Source organism: Anopheles coustani, chromosome 2 (assembly GCF_943734705.1).
Source record: "Anopheles coustani chromosome 2, idAnoCousDA_361_x.2, whole genome shotgun sequence".
Classification (NCBI taxonomy): domain Eukaryota; kingdom Metazoa; phylum Arthropoda; class Insecta; order Diptera; family Culicidae; genus Anopheles; species Anopheles coustani.
Window position 1 is genome coordinate 30,968,462 of NC_071289.1, and position 21,284 is coordinate 30,989,745.

The window sequence follows — 21,284 nt, forward strand, 5'->3', positions numbered from 1 at the left end:
GGTAATCTCGAAGCGTGCCGTATAATTTTCAGCTAATTTATGGAGTCTTCATTTATCGCAAAGAGAAAATGTTTTACACCACGCCATTGTCGTTCGGGTGTGCGATTTCGAATCATCACTCCGCAAACACGGACGGAGCACTTTCTTCACGCTATTAATTATTTCTGCCCTTGCCTCAACTGACGCTCTTACGCAGTTACGCTCGGTGCCTAGAACGCACATACGCTATAATCACCTATTGCTGTGTAAACAGTATCTTTTCCATGCCGAATCCTCGAATGCTACCGGCACGCATGGTGACGGGACATAATTGAGACATAAAATTTGTTAAATATGAGGTGAAAACTTGCGTACCGGAAGGGAAGCGAGTTACTGAAACAATAATGTCTTCTCTCGCATCAAATGAGATAAGATCGTTTTGGTGCGTTTGGGTAGTGTTTCTCATTTCCTCGGGGTAACGAAAAGGCACATTATAATCGCAATTACATGTTGTGTCGTCTGCCACTGACGAATAATCATGAGGTCTGAAGCAATTCACCATGCATTCCGGGGCGGCCATCTCCATCAGCTGCGCATGACGGCATAAATATTCTTCCAATTCTTCATTTCAATTGTACTCCTCAGAATTCATGTCAATTCCTTTCTTTCCCTTATCAAAAATGTTGGATAATGAAAGGGGAGTCTTCGCAAGGATCATTGGTCAAAGGTGTATTCAGTTTTTGTAGCGGCAATTGCACATGCACGCGGAAAAATGATAAGGTCATCGGACTACAAAATAAATTTTTCATGATATAAAGGAAAACTTTCTATTCTCACATTTCATATTAGTCTTATCTATTTATGTTGCGTAGTTCCTTAATTCTTAAAGAATTTTCCACACATTACTAATTAACTTATTATTCCAATGTGAAAGGTGAAATTTTCTAAATCTAAAATACTTCTTATTTGTATAATAACAGTTGAAAACATTATAGAGGAAAAAAAATGCAAATGCTAAATTTGGGTAAAATCGTCAACTAACACTCGCTTGAACTATCATAGCAACCGCTTCCATCGTTTGTTTGTCCATAGCAACCGCTTTTAAGTGTACGTCATAACAAACCTTTCGAACGCGCAAAGTTGTTTTGATACCGTAAAGTTCTTAGAAAGGAAGTTTGTAATCCGAAAAAAGAAAGTGTTTGAAGATTCATCAGTAGCGACATGTTCCGCAACGAGTACAATCTGGCTATGGAGCGGGACCAAGGCGGCGTGTCGTCCGTGTCTTCGTTCCAGGTAGACGATCTGATGGAGAAGCTAAAGCTGCTCAACTACGAGCGGCTGCTACTGAAGGAGATGAAGATGAAGCAAATCAACCGCTATTACTTCCTGCGTTCGTTCAACCCCGGCGAACAGTTCTTCATGTTCACCTCGATCTGCGCCTGGTTGATACGGAAGATCGGCAAAACCTTCGACCAGCCGCAGGAGTTTGATGATCCCAACATTGTCATCTCGCGAATAATCAAAGTCCTGCAGGAGATGGTAGGTTACCGCAGCGGTTTTACTTAAGAAGTGGTAGATATGGTGAATTTGCCATTGTTCTAGGATGTTCCTACCGACTTTCAAACGAACCGACTCATCCAGGGCGCCGGTCCGATCTGCGTCTACATCATGGACTGCCTGGCGACGCAAGCCCTTAAGCTGACCAAGTTCCAGATCCGGCGCCCCGAGTGCCGCAAGGAGGACGACCCGATGGTGGACCTGATCGAGAACGATTCCGAGATCATCCTTGAAAAGGTGGAAGAGGAGCAGATGGCGGGCGTTAGTGACGAGAGCGACGACGAGGGTCGTAATGGGATGTTCGATCTGAGCTTCTCCGATCCGGGTCGGTCGGGAATTGGAGCGATCGGAGCGAACGCCCGTAAGGAACCGGGTCGGGAGTACAAGGTGGACTCCCTCTCAGACAGTGAAGCGTGGAGGTTGGAGCTGGAGCGGGTGCTGCCCCAGCTGAAGGTAGTCGTAAAGACGGACCCACGCGACTGGCGAGCACATCTTGAGCAGATGCGAAGCCTCCGGAGTAACATCGAAACGGTGAGTATTTGAAAATCATGGTCCACATCGATACTAAATATAACCTTCCTTTCTCACACCTTCCAATCATGTCCGAAGGCAACCGAGGAAACCGACAGCCACCTTCAGAAGCTGCAGTCCGACATTGGCTACGTGATGGAGAAAATTGAAAGCCGAGAGCGGCACCTCAACAACGACCTGAAGGAGCTGATCGGCCAGTACAAGACGATCCTGATCGAGTACAATCAGCTGACAGGGCAGATCAAACAGGCGGAACAGGAAAAGGTGGAACATGAGCACGAGCTTTCGAAGATCACCAACGAGTTGGAAAACGTAAAGATCCAGATGGAACAGCGCGGAAACTCGATGACCGATGGCAGTAAGTCACAAGAAGGACATCCCACTTGGAAGCGTAACCGAGGAGTCGTTAACTGTGTTTCTTATCCTTCTTCCTTCGATTATCCTAGGTCCCCTAATCAACATCAAGAAGGCGATCTTCCGCATCAAGGAGGAACTGTGCGAGATGGACATCAAGATTGGCGTGATGGAGCACTCGCTCAACTCGGAAATTATCAAACAGAGCGCCCAATACGCCGAGCTTGACTCCCTCGTTATGGCAGCGCATTGAAAAGCATTGAGCAAAACCATGGAATACATCGATTTGATCATGGTATAGAGAATGTAATAAAATATTAAAATAAGGAGGACGCAAGCGAAAGAATGTTTTATTTTAAATAGATCATGTATCTCACAGAACTGTAATAAACTAAAGTAAACAAAATTTAAAGTTATAAGAACGTTTTTAAACCAAGCAGAATGTTTAAACAAATTTTCTTACCTTCTTTAGATGTTATTTTTTCACATCCCCTTAAAATGTGTCTTCCAGTCCCCCCAAAACAATTTCGACAAGATTGAATCCACCCTTTACCAACAAACTCTTTCCGTACAGTACTCCTCTATAATTTGTGTGATCCCTAAGGACACAAAGCACACATTATCTCCAATCATACAGTGTTTGTTTAAGCCTTCGTCAAGCCCTTGAATCCACAAACTCGTTGATGAACTATCGGTCGAAACTAACCACACCTTTCACTAACCACTCGCACGTAATAGCATTTTCCAAGTTTCTTGAGGCCAAAACACCTAACCCACGAGGCATATCAAGGATGTGAAGAAGGAAACGACGTGATGGTAAGCAAAACCTCCATGGGGATAGAATATCCCACCGAAAAAGATTGTGGAAAATCATACAGCTGCGAACTGCGTAACCCCTAATCAGCTTGTTTACATAAAGCTGGGACAGGCTGCGGCGAGTCGCAGGGTTTGGTCTCCTGTTGGGCCAAGTCGTTTGTACGATCGCGATCTTGTTAGCCAATACAATTATGTGTCTGAAAAGCACAAAGTACAGTAGAGCATCCAAGTTGGCGTTGTGTTGCGGTAAAGAAAACACCACGTGTTGTTTTCTCCTCTTTTGTTCGCCTTTCTTTTCTAACTTTTCCGCAAGACAAAACATACTTTAAATAAGATACTTAATACTGTAAAATAAGTAAACACAGCGGTCGTTGAATCTATCGTTGAAATGATCGTTTATTAAATCTAATAGTTTTTCTTGTTCGTTTCACCACCCTTTTGTAGGTTTCTCATTCGTTTCTTTTACCAACCCTATCGAACCCATAAACGGGCTGCAGCAATTACTTGTTTCGTTGCCCATTTTTTCATCATTTCCATACGAACAGAGCAGCAGTATTAGCGGTAGTAGTTATAGTAGTAGTGTAGTGCCAGTTGTGTTGTAATAGTACATAGTCAGAGTAATTGTATCGATGCAGCGGAGTAGCAATGCAGCGTGACATTAAAAACAAATATCGCTCGTATCGCCCATTAATTTACAAAATACATACTGCTCCCTTTTTGTCTTGTCTGTTTCGTTTTGTTTCGTTTGCCCGTTTTCCAAAATGTTCCACTTGTACACTTTTACAATCATTTGATTTCTTCTTTAGGTTTTTTGCTTACTTTTCTTTTTTCTTGTATATATATAGAATATTTCATTTGTATTTTAGCACTAAATTCATCAACAGCCGTAATTTATCGGACGACCTCGGTCGTTTGCTTAAGCTGGCTCTCAAGTGTTAGCTCACACGCTGCACTCTACGAATTTTCGTAAGAAAGTTTTACGTTTCAGATAGAATAGAAAACTTCCAACAAGATCGAATCCGATCAGTTCAGTTCAGTTTACATCGTTTCACATTTTCTCGGCTACAATTATTTTCTATTTTACAATGCCTTATCCTTATATGCCATACTGCAACCGCTTCTTGCTCGCACCTCGCCATCGATCCTCTACTATTCGCACAAATTATCACCCACGTGCGTGTGTGTTAGTGTGTGTGTATATGCGGTGTACGGGACTTCGAATTATTGTAATTCGAAGCAATCAAACATACACCACATACACACACACACACAAACCCACACACTGCCTACATACAAATTGGCAGAATCGGGGGGAAATGTTCGATGATGGCCTTTCCCTAACCCATTCATTCCCCACTATCTTACTTTTATCACCTCAGTTTCCACCTGCACGAACATGCTCTGTACGTCCTCACGGAAAGGACATTCCTTATTTTGCTCTCGTGTTTTTGTTTTATGCTGTTGTCTGTACAAAAAACTGTGTTCTGGCATAAAACACGAAAATCGTTCTTTACTCCGCCACTCCACCCTCCGTCCCGTCACGTTTGTTGGCTTTTCGCGCGTTTCAGGTCCCCTGCAGCCATTTTGATCATAAGCGTAACGGTTGAACTTTTTTAACTAACAGTAATCGCCTCGCAGTACTTCTATTCGCTCAGTGTCGTTTCCTTATCTATTTTAAGGTGTACTTAATTTTAGAACCTTTCATCGTTTCATTCATTCATACACACTAGGGTGTGGCATTTCAATGTTTACTACTAATTTTCTTTGAGTGTTGCTTAGTTGCTTTTTACATTAAGTTTATGATTAATCTATGCATTTGCCGCACCACCCCTCACCAATGTGTGGGCGTACGTTTGTTTCCTTCTTTAATCTATCATTTACGTTGCCAAAATCAACAATGTTTCGAACTATTTTTTTTAGACTACCCCTCCGGAACCACGGGCTTCCTTACTTTGGAAGTAATTCTTCCGCATTCAATTTTATTTTATTTGTTTTTTCTGTAATGTGTACCAACCTAACGGAAAACGAAAACTAAGAAATTCATCCGACCAGGGACAAACAGCTCGAAACTAATCGTAAATGGTTTTTAGAGAGACGTTTGGTTCTGACGTTGTATCGATTGCAAACGTCTGCTGTTTCCCTTTCGATTCGTTTTGGTCTAGCGGTTTGGTTGGTTGGTCTCGCTAGAAAACGTTGCTTATTATTTTGTATTATTTGATCTTCCAGTGTGCAAGAGAAATTCACCATTGAAGTGAAATGTTCTGTATGACTTACAGCACTGTTTTTTTTAGAGTCAACTTGAAAGTGTTTGAAATGCGCGTTTGCAGTGCTCCTGAAAGATGCATTCACTGAGTTATCGTTAGTTCAGTGCATGTAGAAGAACCAGTCTCATTGCTATCAGTTGCTGTTGTTCAACAATGTAATAAATGATGTCTGTTTTGCCATGTGCAAAGCTCCGCCGAAATTATATTGGTTTGTTAGCAAAAAGATATACCTAATTCTAAAGGCTGTCGTAATTTTGACCCATTTTCAAACACATTGCCAATTCAATTGAAATATTGCATCAACTGTAAGCCTGCTGACTTACTTCTATTTGACTTAAAGTTTGGCAATGGTAAGACTCAATAAGAACATTTCACTTTTAACCATCCAATCTTATGTATCGGTTTAAGTAAGTTTGTTTAAGCTTAACGTCTTTAAACCAGACCAGAAACATTTTTTTTTTTTTGAGAAGGGAAAATTTGTTCGTTTACAAATATCCGCGAATATCAGCAATGACAATGGAGTCCAGTAGTGAAATGTAGAAAACATTATCAGAAAAACAAACATTCAAAACACATTCTTGAGGTAAGTTGTAACATGATGAAAAAGCGTTTCTCCGTTGCAAGCTATGAAACTTTGGCAGCTGCTCCTAGGTTACTAGCGGATCACTCTTGGGAAAGCTATTTAAGCCCGTTCAGTATTTTTTTAGTTCAATGACCACTTATTTGCTTGTAAGCAACACATACGTCGTACACACAATTGCACAGGATATTGTTTCATCGAGATGGCGGATTCACGATCGAAACTAGTTCAGTCCTTTGGTGGAAGTCACCGCTCGTTGCCGGCATTAGTGTGGGTCCGGCAATTAAAATTCAGATTCAAACAAGCGCAGCCAGTTGATAGAAGAAGCATTGAAATTAGTGTTCGCTCGGCGTACTCGCTACCGGTGGCGGTGCACTGTCGCTATCGTCCGGATCGTTCGCCTCCAGCGACCGATACTCCGAGTCGGCCGAATCGCTCACGTCATCCGCGATCGACCCGAACCCCGTGGACGACTGGGCAAGGGCCAGGTTTTGAGCGTTATTAGTGGCAAACGGTAGCAGCTGGTGGCTGCTGCTGACGGTCTCGCTGGCCTCGCTGTTATTGCCACTGTCGGCGGCGACGGCGGCAGTGACGGCCACCGACAGACCGATGGACGAGTCGTCGCAGGAACCCTCCAGACCGGCGCTGGCGGCCATCAACGGTGGTGCACGGATGGTCACGATGGAGGTGGTGTTGCCCGTGTAGCACGACAGAAAGGCCTACGGGAGTGGGTTGTGCGATGGCGCAAGGAGAAGAATTTTGTGTCGGTTTTGATTAGGTCGGTTGATAGGTTAGTTAGCAGAAGGAGCAAAACCAAAAACAAACGAAACAGAAAACATAGTTAATAAGACAGTGTGCTTACACCGGGTGATAAGTGTTTGGAGCGACAGCTTATGTATGGAAGAAGGATGTCTGATCGGCACACCGTTCAGCTTGGCCTGTGCTCGGTTCGCTCCTTTTTACGGTAGACGGCGAGTGATGAAGATGTATGAGGATGTATGATGATGTCCGTGCCCGAGGCGGAGAGAACACAACACCGGCGTGGGATGATAAGTGGTAATGATTTATGTTTTCGGAATTAATCCATTGTACTGGAAATACTTTAATCTCAGAACAATTTCACAACTTTACTGCGGAAGCGGAATAGCGGGAAACTTTTGCAAAGCGTATTTAAAAAGCAACAAACACTGGATTAAGAATACGAGTCAATAAAGGTAAAAAGATAGTTTAAAAATATGTAACGTAAACTAACACAAGGTCAAGTTCAAAATAAAAGTATGTAGAACGTTCCCGTAATTTGAATCAGCGCGCAGCAGAAGTAAATTAGTGTCAACTATATGAGAGTGACAAGAAACAAATACCAAAAGGATATACCAAAGCTACATCAACGATCAACGATCATTCCAACCAACGGGTAATGCGAGAAGCTGCCAGGTTAGTCACAGAAAGAGATATAGCATTAATGGTCTGAAGAAGGTTTACTTTTTAGAATAATTTCATTTTTTATTTAAACTATGCTCGGTTTATTTTTTCTTCTTCTTCTACGTCAGGATTTTCCTTTCCAAATGTTAAGCACTGTTTCAACGCCTTTTACACTAACGTACTTTTTGCTTTCCTTTCATGTGTGTCCTCCTTCCTCTGTGCTGAGTCGGTTGTGTTTGTCTCCGCTGGAGAACGTAGTGTCCTTATCGCTTCGATAACGTTATGCCTACGCTCCCTTTAAAAAAAATCTTACTCCTTACATCGTTACACACTGTACAAAGCTGCCCACGCGTCTATCACCCACGTTCCAAGCGCCTTCATCATCTCATCGAGTTTCGTCATTCTTTTGATTTGTTTGCTTCTTTTTCGACCAGTACCGCGGCACTGTTGTTGTGCTGCCGTCCTGCCATCATCATCATCATCATTATCATCAAACCTGAGAAATCAATGAGAACAGAGTAGAATGTTCAGTTCTTCGCCCTGCGCTACACCGAGATGCACCGTGTGTTGCAACCTTCTTTTTAAAAAATGGACATACTTTTCCTATGGGTTTACTCGTTTTTCGCAAAACGTGTCCCCCCTTAATTTCTCACTGCTTTCTTCTATTTGTTTTAATTGTGTTTTCCTTCTACCTCGTGTTGTGCATGTGTGCTTTCAGTTTTCCACCCTTGTTTTCATTTCATTACACAACCCAACCCTCCCTTCACTTGCACTTGCTATCACCAAAATTACATCACCGATAGTTTTTCTCGTTATCGTCACAACAACAAGCGTACCGATCTTCATCATGCATCATCATCATCATCATCATCCTCATTCCTCGTCGCCGTTGAGAAGGAGAAAAGCTTTAAGCAGCATCAACTAGAGAAAACCGAAGGAGGATCGAATCAATACACAAACAAACAATAGAGCGTGTGTGCGGAAAAGAAAGCCAAAACATAAGTACAGAATGATCATATTGCATACAAATAGCAATGAAGTTTAGAACAAAAAAACGAAGGAATATTGGTTGTTGCAACAGCAAACAATCTTAAACCAACTACACCAGCGACTGAGGGGAGCAGGAAGATATAAAAATGGCAAGCTTTTTTGTGTTAAATAAAATCGGCAAGCAGTGAAACCCAAAGGTAGGCTTTCGTAAGCAAAACCGAAAGCGAAATATACAATCTTGTTAAAGGTTACATTGAAAATGGATGAAATTAATCAACAATAATGCACACAATATGTAGTGAACTTCGGAATTAGCTCACAAATATCCACATTCCGCAAGGTAGCAAGGTATGGAAAGAAGGGAGAACTGACCGAAATGATTCGATGTGGCTGGAAGAAATGATGATGGATGGATGCTAGTAAAAACGAAAAAGAGCGTGCAGTGCTGTCGCAAATAATGGATCCTTTCAAAATCCTAGGATTGAGATGTGGTGTGCGAAATGATAGTCATATTGATTCTATAGTTCTCATGGATCATGCCGTAAGCTAACACTGAGAGATGAATGAGATGATGTGAATGAATTCGGCAAGTGCTTCTATGGTTGCGTTAGCGTTTGGAAAATGTGTGTTTCTGTGTGTGTGTGTGTTGGTGTGTGTAGTTTGTTTCCGGAAAACCCCGTACGACAGCAGGATAGGTAGTGGACAGCACGAGCCAACCAACAGCGAGAACATAAACTAGCCCCCGAAACTAGAACCACGAACAAAATAAATAGTGAAAAGCTATCACAAGTAGAAATTTACCGTTGCACTGCTACCGCCGCCGTCGCCACCGTCTTCGGTGAGACCACCACCCCCACCGTCCGTATCATCCATTGCCGGATCATCTTCCTCCTCGCACACACTCTGATAGCGGATGCGATCGATCGACCCATCGGACCCGATCCCGACGGGCGGCACGGCAATGTCCTCCTCGTCCGTGATGCTAATGTTACGCTCCCGGTAGCTGCTGCGCTGCTGCTCGACCACGCCCGAGTCGATCATGTCCCGACTGGCGGTGGAACCCGTCGGCGATTTGCTGCCCTCGTCGATCGGTGAACCGATCATCGTGGCCCGGGATGGTGCGACGAGCGTTGCCGGTTGTTCCGTTTGTGCGAAAGAGTCGAGGAACCGACTGATGGTGTTGGTCCCGGTAGATCCCACCGTCGTAGTGGCACCACCACCACCACGGGACTGCTGCATCTCGATCGTCACGACGGTCGGCGAGGGTTGCGGGATGGAGGGATTCTCCACGATTGTGGGGATAGTTTTCCCCGATGTCGAGCCCGATCCACCTGCGAAAGCGAAGAAGATCATTCATCATCACTAATTCAAATCTGGGATCAAACTTGTATAGATTCACTTTTTATATAGATAAGTGAGCAGAATAGTATGAATCGAAAGATTTTTATCTTCAAGGACAGTTTGTGCCAATCTTGTGTAATAAGAATGGCAACAGATAGGGATTCGACTTCCTGTTACAAATTAGAGTCTCAAGTTAATATTCGAATCGTTGTTTTTCGTTTAATCTATTGGTGCATTATAAATCGTTAATACACCAAACATTGATATGTTTATAGAATAACTAGCGTTGATTCACTATTCGTCGTCCTATCAAACATCCTAGGAAAAATTAATGTTGTCTCCCTTCTTGGGATACAAAACCTCTACAGGGCCTAGCAACTCCTTTACTTACTCATTGTAAGTATTCAGATCGATTTTATAATCTTGATTATTTTTTAATTGAAGATTGCTTAATTAATGAATACATAATTTCAGAGATTCATAACCCTTTAAAACATTGAAATCGTCTAAGAAAATATTGAGCAGTGTATGGATTGAAGTACAAAAGGAACATGCTGTGCAGAATCGAACAGCATTTTAGTAAGAACTTTTAAAAATATTTCCTTTAGCTCTTTTATCTCCGAAATACGGTAGCCATATCTTCTAGGAAAAGTGAACGCCCCATTACCTTTACTCTTCTTGTGGAGATTGATCGGCTTCAGCTTAACGCGATAGAAGTGGGTACCGCGGGAAACCCGGTACCGGTTGTCGTTCTTTCGCGCATGACAGAACTCCTTGTGTACGACGGTACCGAGCCCGCACAGTACCGTCGGTACCTCGCCCATCACCAAAGGCTGCAGGCCTAGCTCCGCGTAGCAGCCCTCGTGCAAGAAGAAGTGAAATTCTGACGCCTGATGAAAGAAATTAAAGGAAAGCGTGAATTACAGCATCGAAAACTAATCTCTTCCTTATGCGCTCACGAACCTGCACGATGGTATACTGGGCGTAGGTTGAATTCCACACGAACGTAACCGTATCTCCCTCGGAGCAAGTCAGCAACTGCGCTGAATCTCTCCGCTGCTTGGTGAGTTCGCGTGCGAGCGATTTTTTCTCTCCCTGCAGCCGTTCTACATGGCTTTGCTGCGTCGCCAGTTGTTCCGCTAGTTGCTGTCGATCGCCTTCAAGTGTCTCGAGCTGGTCGCGATAGTTCAGATCATTCAGGCTTAGCTCGGGATCGGTGAGCGATTGGATCGTTTCCTTCATGCGCTGGTTTTCCCGTGCCAATAGGGCTTCCTTTTCGCGAGCCTCCTCCAGCTGGCGGTCTTTCTCCTCCAGGATACGCTTGTACACATCCTGGCTACCACCGGGCGAGCCGGCCGACGCAAAGGACCGATGAAGACGGTTCCCACCACCACCGGGGGTCGCGTTAGCCTCCCAACGTTGGCGCTCCTCTTCGACAGCCGCCCGAATAGCGCGCTCTTTTTCGCGTGCGAATTCCTCCCGAAGCTGTGCCAACACCTGCTCGTGCGTACCGGTATCGATCATGTCCGGGCGCTCGATCTTTTCCAGGCTCGTATCCGACGGGGACCGATCCATGCTCGTTGCCATCAGCTTAAACCGACAGCGCAGTGTCTCGATCTCCGTCCGGTGCTTATGCTCCAGCTGCTCGACCGCTTCCTGGATCGCTCGCTTCCGATCTACCTCCGACTCGGCCAGCTGACGCTCGAGTCGCCCGATGACCGCCTTCATTTGCTCGATCTGGTCGGCCAGCTCGCGCTTCTCTTGCTCGTAGCTTGAGACCGTCTCGATCTGGCTCGCCTTCATCGTGCTGTTGTCCGCCCGCAGCGACTGTATCTCGTCGTCCTTTTGGTGGATGCTCTTACGCAGATCGTTCATCTCCAGCTCGTGGTCGACCGTTAGTCGCTGGATCGTTTCCCGCTCCCGGTTGCGTGCCACTTCTTGGATGTCGTTCCACGCGCGGTTCATCGCGCACAGGTCCGACTGAAACTGCGTACGGTTCGCTTCCGATTCGGCGCGCACCCTCGACAGCTGATCACGCAGCATCGCGATCGAGTCCTGCGATAGCTGATGCACACTGCTCAGCAGCCCCTTGAGCCGTTCCACCTCCAGTCGCGTCGTGCCGAGATTGTCCTACAAAGCAGAAATGGAAAGAATACAGACAGGAGATTAGTTCAAAATCCCTTAAAGCAAGCAGATCAATTCGCTCATCTCTTTGAAAAGATAAAAGATCACCACCAAAAGTCCAGTGTGAATAAGTCAGTCGCTCTAGTCACGGTGTGCGTGACAAAATACAAATCTTTAATGAAAGGACACTGTTTAGATGCCGTGTTTAGCGAATATAAATTCAAAACAATTCAATTACAATATTACATAAGGAAGTAATACTAATATGTCAATCGATTCGATTAACCAGAAAGGGATGAACAAAATACAACGCGCGGGGATGAATGCAACGAGAAGTTTTCAATTGTTACCATAGTAACAATTACTATAACCCAAATCGGTAAAAAGAGAGGTCGCAGCATACCATGTAACCAGCCAGAACCCCACGGGAATATGTTTGGCTTTTACTTGGCTAATGTTGGCCGCATGAGCGGCCTGAAAAGTTTGCCCCGGTTGGTTAAAACAGAAAATTTGGTATATTACATCAACTGAACAAAGAATTGAGTTTTTCAGTATTTAGCCACTATCATAGGGACCATCTCATATCTGATTGGAACATGAACTATGTTATTGTCCGCCTTGAAAACATTTTCGTAATTATGTTGAAATTTTTCTTGGCAAATAAAGGTAATTCTAGAAGCAACGTAATCCTAAAGATGAAACAAACAAAAAATTTACTGAAAGTTAAGAAGCAAGTGAATCAACCGAAGTGAAATGAAAATAAAGAGCCACTTCATTCGTACATTCGTCCGTCCGTTCGTTCCAGCCCTGCTCTGACGTCCCCCGCCAACTTCGCGCATCTGTATACCTGCAGCAGCAGAATGATGGTTCCCTCATCATAGCTGCCCCGGCCCAGACAATCGGCGATCGTTTGCCGGATCTCCTGCTGCTGCTGTTCCAGCTGCTGGCGCCGTTCGACGCTGGCCGCACTCGACGGTAGTGATTCGTCGATGTAAAACTCGCTATTGATAAATTCACTCTCGTCCACCACGCCGCCACCGTAGCTAACTCCACCGGGAGAACGCACAAGGGTACCACCAGGGTTGTTGTTAGCGGTTGCGCCCGTGTCCATTAAGGCGAGTAGAAGAAGTTCCTGTGACGCGGACCGTTCCGACGACGATGAAGTGCGCGTCAAAAGCCCCCGACGCAACAGCTTACTTCGTCCGTTGTTTCGAACGGTATCGTCCGTGCGATCGTTCACCGTAAACCGTGCCGCCGAGGCAGTCTCCTCCGGGATGGCGGGACAGGTGATGTTAGCTTCAGTGAGCATTCTACTACTTTCACCCTTCGCAACGTTCGTGAAGTCGTTGTCGTTGTTAGTGATGGTGGTGGTAGATGTCGTCAGTGTGTTATTAGTATTGCAGAGAGCAGTGTTAATAGTAGTAGTAGTAGTAGCAGTACTAGCAGTCCTGGTTGTCCCTATGGTAGTGGGAAGGGATGTGTCGTTATATCGCACCTCTGTAAGCGTTTCCGCGGATACCGTCTCCACCGGTTCGGTGGAGGTCGCTACACTGCACATGAGTACTGCCGCGGCCGGTCCAGCCGCCCCATCGTCCGACGAACGTCCCTGAGTTTGATTTTGAACGTTCTCAAACTCCTCCGTATCGGTTTCTGATTCTGCTCCAACTCTGTAGGAAGGTAAAACACAAAACGCTTTGATTAGTATAAGAGCTCATTGAATAAACGTTGAAGTGGAAAAAAACGGAGCCAACGATCACTGACTTATCACTGTCTTTCGCACACTGCTGCCCCGGCGCTGACGCGGAACCCTCTTCCTTGCCGGTATTACAACTGCTCGTTTGCTGCTTTTGCTCTACCGATCGTGTTTGAAAGAAATCTATCACAGAAGCTATGTTCGGTAGCGGAATCTTCTCCGTCAGTTCGGGCAGGAAGCGGGACAGCTCTCGAAGATCTACAAAGAAGCAGGAATGTTTGTTTGGTTTGTTATGCACACACCCACACCTACAGATGTGTTCCGCGGGCATACCTTGCTTGTCCAACGCTGGTAGACTAGAATCGAACACCGATGGTGCCTGGATGGCGTAGGACGGCGGCATGTCATTCATGCCGGGGAACAGCGTACTCAGGAAGTGTCCTTCGAACTGCGAGGTAAACTCCTGCCGCCGCATTACCTCCTCGTTGTGTATGGTCATCAGGCGGCACGCCAGATCGGAAGCCCACTGGACGGACAAGAATGAAGGGGAATCATGTTAAAACGTGTCAACCACCAAATTATAGTGATGCACAACCATTTCTCCTTTCGTTCACTTACCCTTAGAAAAGAACTGGAAAACAAGCGACGCCGCACCACCTCGGTGACGGCACTCACATACATGCATGGTGCCATGTGGATCTGCTCGATGATGCTCAGATGCTTCTGGAGGCGCTTCAGGGAGGTATAGCAGAACAGCAGATGACTGTCCAGATCGCACACCATTGTTTCCAGTCCCATGATGTAGCTGTTCGACAAAAGGACAAACACTACCATTAGATTTCTCCATTCCCTCCCTTTTTTTTGCTATAAACCAGCTAATCCTAAACTTACTCCAATCGTCTGGTCAGATGTTTGCCCAGCTCGATCTTTGCCGCCTGACAGCGGCGCCGGAAGTCAAGCATTTTCGTATGGTTATCCTTCATCAGCTTCAGGTGATTCCGGTGCATCGAGCATAGATCGGGAAGTATCGACGTATCGCCCAGCGTATTGGCGCGCGTCTGGTTCATCTGGATGCTCTGCGCAAGCTCGGTCTGTTCTTGCACGTACTTTTTTGCTTCCGCCAGCAGCTGATCCAACCCGCACAAGCGCTCCTCCAAACCCTTGACAATCCTAATATCATCCTACGGGAGGAGGAGGAAAAAACAACAATAACGATAATCATTATCCATAGCCATATCTTCCAACCTGATTTCATTTCGATAAATTCTGATGAAACTTAAACATTTTGTTCATAAAATTTAAATGGAAAAGAAATATCCATTCCACGCATTCTTTAGTGTCACGTCTGACTGTAGAGAGTATGATCGTTCTTACAATAGAAAAATTATCACACGAAAATTCCTGTACTTTTTTGATAAACTTAAGAAAAACACTAGAACGACAGCCTTTCTATAGAATGCATGCAAAAAAATACTGCCCCCGGACCCGGTGATACTTACACTCTGCGACGTTTTAACCGCCTTTTGAATACGTTCTTTTAAAGCCGTCAGTTGCTGGCGGCTAAACTTTTCCATGCCAATTCGGCACTCTTCGGCCATACGCTTAAGCGTAAGCTGACCCTCGGCGGCAGAGATCCAATCGAGCAGCGAAATCCCCTTCGCCCGTTCTACCTCAGTCAGCGCCACATCGGAGGGGTCGGTAGTATTGCTAGGGCCTTCTGCTGTCTGCCCGTCTCCTGCTGCTGCCGACGGCTGCTGCTGCTGAATCGGTTTGCCGCCAGAAGACGACGCGGAAGAATCGCGTTCCTCAGGTCGTGTTTCAGCTGCATCACCGGACCCCTCTTCAATCACCTTCATCGCGGGTCGTTCACTACTACCACTAGTTGTAGCTCGTTGCGTCGAGTGTCCGCTGCTATTGCCATTCTGATTGAACGGCTCGTCAAACATACCGTACGGGCGCAGTTCGGTATTTTCCATCAAGGTCGAGAGAATCGGAATGTCCGCTAGTTGCTGCAGATTTTTGTCAAAGCTGCCAACAAGTGGAAAGAGAATGGGGTTACAATCGCGCCACCAAAAACATCGCCACCCCGCTATTTACTTGTTCAAAATATCCATCTGCTCCTCGTGCAGACGTATCTGCTCCTCATAGAACCGACTAAAGTCTTCGCACCGCTCCTGAAACTCCTTCACCGTGTCCTCCATGTTAGCGACCACGGCCGCCCAACCCTGCTGCTGGAGGTGCTGTTCGTGCACGAGCGCCTCGCAGCGGCGCAGCTCTTCCCGGCCCATTTCGCAGATTTTCTGCGCCAACTGGGCACGCGAGACAACGGTCGGGTAGCATACTGGCAGCTCCAGACTCTTCTTCACCAGGCCCTCCAAGTCGACTTCGGCTGTACGGCGACAAGAGAAAAACATTAGGAAAGCCCTTGATCAGGAAGCCCCGTCACAATTGTTGTCACTTACTCTCCTTGCTCGGACCAGGCGATGGTAGCGGCGAGTCACCGAGCTTGGTGCTGAACATATAGATCGGGTTCGTGTCGGTGCCGGTCGCGTACTTGCACACCCGCGTATCGTCCTCCAGCAGCTCACCGCCACTAACGAGCAGCACAATACTGTTCGCCGGGATCGCATGGTTCCGCTCGATCACCTCCTTCAATTTCCGGATGCTGGAGAAAATAACGGAAATTCCATGTTTTAAAAATGTCCCGCCCTTGCCTCGCAAGCAGCATATATACTTACTCCTCGAACATCCAGTTCATTTCGAAGGTCAGCATGCGACCCTGATCCACGTGAAACACGTACATCATGGTGAGGCCGTGTACCCCACACGTCGTCCGTGAGGGTGCTGGCCACGGGTCACTACGGACAAACCAATTGTGTCTACGGACGGCGTGCGCCCTCACCCACGTGCGTCGCCCTCAACGCGCGCCTACCTCCACTCCTCCGCAAATTGCCGCACCACCACCACCACCACCGCATTCATTTAACGTCTCTCGGCCGCTCGTCCGCCACTGTTGCTGCCGTTGCTTCGGGTCGAAGTGTTCAGTACACTTCACTTCTACGAAAACGCGGATGAGGAACCCGCTTGCCAGGGAGCAAATGAAGACTTTTTTTACCCGAAAGATCTCAGCGACACCGAACACGTGTCGAACTCGTGGACAAACGGATCAAGTTTGTCTATATTCCTACAAAACGTGGCTAGCCTCGCTCGCCGGAGGTGTTCTCAATTGGTAAGCGTGTTATGACGGCACACTCCAAAAACATACAACCTGCGTCTCACACGGTTATGGCCGATTGCGATGGTACAGCTTTGTGCACCTCGTGCTATGATGGCGCATCGTTCGAAACTTCTTCCCCTTTTCTCGTTGCTCGCACCCCGTGTGAGTCAAGTCTTTGTTGCACTCAAGTAGGGGGGACAGTTCATAAACAGTTACTCTTACTACTCTGGTGGAAACAAAAATCACGTTGGTTCCCCGTACTGCCTATCGCTGTACACTAGAAGAGTATCGCGGGCGCGCGCGCACTAGATAGGGCCGCCTCCTGGAAGGTTGGATCGCTTTCAGCATTCAGTGCATAAACCCGACTGTCATAGATTGATTGGGTGTATGTGTGTCTCGTGCTGTGTACTCTGGTACTATCCGTTGCAATGTTGCAGCCGCCTACCGGTCTGCACTGCACCGCTGCGCATTATCGCACGCGGCGGAATGTGTTCCGTGTGGCGTCTACTGGCCAAAACCCACACATACGGGATCAGGCGCGCACGTTCTATTCTCCCGTTTGGTTCCGATGGTTCCTCTTTCAAACTGTGGTCACCCTCTCCTCGCGATCGACGTGATCCAATATAGAACTCACAACGATGATGATCGCGATCGAGGCGAGATCGATGGCGTCGCGTTGCGGACGCGCTTTGCGGAGGGTGATGTTGATGCTGTTACCGACACGCGTTTCTTGTCTGCCCTTGCGCCTCTTCTGCCGTTTCTTGCCCTCCTGCGGGGGTGCTTTCGAGCTCGTGTGCCAACAAATTCCCTCCTCCGCGTCGTTTCCTACCAATGCATTCCAATCTCCCGGCGTCTGTGGCGCTATCGAGAGCCAATGTGATTCGTGTTGCAGTTCCTCCTTCGTCTAAACGCTGCCCTCAGCGATGTTGTGGCTGTGTGAAAAGGAACGGGGGCAAACAAAAAAAAAACAGATGATTAGACAATGTTGCAAATAGACAACAACCACTGAAGGAACAAGAAAAAACGTATAACCAAATACAACACCGTCATTTGACTAAGTAGTGCAGGCCCCTTCTTGGGTGCCGCCGTTGCAGTCGTCGTCGTAGTCTCGATAATTACATGCCCTTTTTTTGTTTACATTTTGTCCGGCCTCACCCGTGTGTTATGGTTTTCGATGTGGCGGCTCATTCGCGAGTTCATTGCGCCAATGCCTAACAACAACGGGCCCCGCGCGTCAGAACACGGAGCCCCGTGCGCAAAAATCGGATCCCTGTCCAATGGAGCTTCCCTCCGCGTGCGCTGCTAATTCAACCGAGAGATATGTGTGTGTGTATAGACTCATAAATAATTGCAAATCCATCCCTGCTCTACGCTGCCAACCTTTTAGCGGAGGATGATGTAAAAGGCAACGTGTTGCGGTGCGTGTACTCTATTAGTTTATATGAAATCGGTTTGTACATTCAAACAATTCACCCATTCACTAATGTTTTGCTTTCTTTTTTCTAGTGTTTGCTACTACTTCGAAATGCTTCGATCTGGATCAGCCCAATTTCGTGAACAGCACGCTTTCGATCATTCGAAGAAGTTTGTCAAGACGTGAAGACGCGTTCCATATCTGTACATATTATGCCGAGTTGGTTTTCTTCGCGCAGCGAACACAAGTTCTCTAAAAAGAAACAACATAACAGGCCAAAACACAATTACGATTTTCCGATCTGAAAGATATCCGGGCCCTTTTTAATGACTTATAATTACGCCAAAGGCTTAGTTGTCGACAAATAAGAAATGAAATATCATTTCAATGGTATACAATAGAGACATTCCTCCAATAATAATACTGCAAATGACGAATTTGGCTACCAGTTTGTTTCCATTAGATCCATTAGAAATAACAGAAATAACATTTTTTTAAATTAAAAAAACAATTGATTGAATAATTTCTATAGGGAACCATAAAATGAAAGAAAAACGAACCAAAGTCGTGAAGCAAGTGAACGAAAAACATCAAATGACTCGTAAATTATTACATTTATCCTTGACATTATTTAGACTGTGCCCGAACAAAGATGTTAACTAATCTTGATGTAAAAGTAAACAAAATGGTTCGTAAATGATTTCTAGGAATATTGCACAAAACAGAACCTTCGCTGACCGACAGTTGTTTGCAGTGGAAAACCCCATCACGGTTCTGTTTCGTCCAGCTCTCAACGAAGAACAAATCTTTCTGATGTAATCCAGCTAGATGAGGAAATAAGGCACAGCAACGAAGGTTTCTCTCGTAAAAGACTGACCTACATGAAAATTACTACTGAAATGCCAAACCCCAGTACCGATCTGTTATCGCCCGAATCATGCCGAGCGGCTGATACGGAGATGTGGGCGAGCAATGTTTTGTCTTGCCCTCTCTGTTATTACCGGCAAACAATTGTGATAATCTTCGCCAAGAGCGCATGCCGTGTTGCGGCAGCTCCCTTGCGCATGATAGGACATATTTCCCGGTCCGACAACCCTCGGTACCCCTCATCGGCGGCGGAATTGATAATGAAAACCCTCGACTCCCGATGACGAGGCTGCTAACGCGATCCCAAACCGTGATCGAGCGGCTTCGTCGTGTACAAGTGTGTTTTCGCTTCGAAAACATCGACGCGAGAGTGCACCACGGGAGGAGAAATTACGCCTCAACACACGTCCGCCCGGCACGCCATTTCGCATCATATCTCTGCGCTTCACCTTGTCCCCACTTGAGGTGGTTCTTTTGCTATTTTGTTTTTCTTCAAACCCGGCGAAAACAACAACCTTACCATTGGCGGGGCGGTAGGGGCGACAGTGTGCAATCCTACCTCAACGGCAAAAACAATCCACCACTGACCTAATTACGGCCGTATCGGCAGTCTTATTGGGGGGAAAAAAAAGGTACGGTGGCGAGATTAGGTGACAGGAGGCGTCGATTGTAACCCGCCGGGGAGGAACTCTCGCAAGCAAGGGAGGAGGATCGCCGGGATCGGTGAACGAAAAATCATAAACACAAACACACCTTGTGTGTGTGCTTGAACGACGTTGGTAAACAAACACACTCCTCCTGACAAATGCGCCCTCCACCCACCCCATGGAGGAATTAATGTAGATTATTTGCGCCTTTAAATCGGGTTTTTTTTAGCGAGATACCATATTACGTTGTACTCACGCCACCCGGAGGCACGAGCCGATAACCGTGAGTAAAAGGAGGCCACGGGGGAAGGAAAGATCGTACCATTTTTCCCTTTTCGTGGGGGCTTCAAGAGTTATCAATCCATACATTTCATACATTGCCTTTCTCGTGCGAATAAAGAGAAAGACAGACAAACGAATGAAGCAGTTTAAAATGGTTGAATGTACGAAACAATTGGTACAAAAACCTAATAACTGATTAATTCAATCACACATAATTCGCCGTACGGTTAAAGTACACAAAATTGACCTTCTTGAAATGCTTTTGCCAAGGATTGCACCTCTTCATTAGTAACATATTTTTTCATCATCTTCAACAGCACCCCGTTGGCAGAACCTTGCAGAATTATATCCATTCGCGCAGAGCAGAAGGTCAGCCTACCCGGTATGAAGGAGGGAAAATTCGTGGCTTCCGCGTTACGGAAAAATTCTTCCGGCAAAATAGCCAACCCAGTCCGACCTTCAGACCACACCATAATCACTTGGGGGTTTCGAACGTCTTCCGGCCGGGCTTCCGACGTGTCTGGCGGAAGTTGAACATGGTGTAAGGATGTGTGTGTTTGTGTGCAAAATTCGTACTTTGCTAGCATGAAATTATTGATAACGAGACACACTTCAATGTGGAAAATCATTGAGCTGGCATGGGATAGAGGGGATGTGACAGTAAAAGGTAATTTAAAATAGGTAAAGGATGGCAAAATTCATATGGTGGCCAAATTAAAGGGAAAACAACAAACGATCCCGTCATGCATAGACGGTGACAGTCAGTTTTACTTGGAACATTCGCGTAAATATCAAATCTCACGTCATGACAAACGTAATCTACGTCATTAGTATAACGAGACCCGAAGCAAACTTTCTGCTCGGTGGACAAATTGCGCATGTTTCTTATAAAATTGGGACTTCCCTTTCCATTAGTGTGATGCTGATAATGCTGCGGTGGGGACAGCGGACAGCACTTGCCAAAACACGCGCAAAAGCGCGTAGACGGTGACGGGAGCTCGCGGAACCAGAGTTCGCGATCAAGCAGCTGGCATTACCTGCCGCGCCACCAACACGGACGCAAGGTGTACGATCACACAAAACAGATGATCAACGTGGATTGGTTTCGCGCTGCGGTTGTGTGTGTCCGCGGGCACCGTTGTTTGGCCCATTTGTAGTGGATCTGCGAGTGCTTCAAAGAGGTTTTACATTTCGTTGTTCACTCCG

At 46.1% G+C, this 21,284-nt stretch overlaps 2 protein-coding genes across 4 annotated transcripts; one reads left to right on the plus strand and one right to left on the minus strand.

Annotated features, from left to right (window-relative positions):
- Positions 1–1,200: 1,200 nt before the first annotated feature.
- LOC131265827 (intraflagellar transport protein 57 homolog) lies at positions 1,201–2,674 on the plus strand. Its single transcript, XM_058268158.1, has 4 exons — positions 1,201–1,518; positions 1,582–2,067; positions 2,146–2,425; positions 2,514–2,674. Exons 1-4 carry the CDS (start codon positions 1,201–1,203, stop codon positions 2,672–2,674), a joined length of 1,245 nt encoding a protein of 414 aa, XP_058124141.1.
- A 3,305-nt stretch (positions 2,675–5,979) lies between these two features.
- On the minus strand, positions 5,980–17,464 carry LOC131262927 (RB1-inducible coiled-coil protein 1). Of its 3 annotated transcripts, none has more exons than XM_058265026.1 (13): positions 16,390–17,464; positions 16,114–16,316; positions 15,749–16,040; positions 15,151–15,679; positions 14,543–14,832; positions 14,270–14,456; positions 13,985–14,177; positions 13,720–13,909; positions 13,454–13,625; positions 10,798–11,964; positions 10,502–10,724; positions 9,295–9,824; positions 5,980–6,800 (listed from the first exon to the last, which is right to left on the minus strand). In XM_058265026.1, exons 1-13 carry the CDS (start codon positions 16,455–16,457, stop codon positions 6,417–6,419), a joined length of 4,428 nt encoding a protein of 1,475 aa, XP_058121009.1. In that variant the 5' UTR covers positions 16,458–17,464; the 3' UTR covers positions 5,980–6,416. The 3 variants fall into 3 exon arrangements, with proteins under 3 accessions (XP_058121009.1, XP_058121011.1, XP_058121010.1); XM_058265028.1 differs by lacking the exon at positions 5,980–6,800 and adding an exon at positions 7,556–7,999; XM_058265027.1 differs by lacking the exon at positions 5,980–6,800 and adding an exon at positions 7,556–8,424.
- Positions 17,465–21,284: the final 3,820 nt, after the last annotated feature.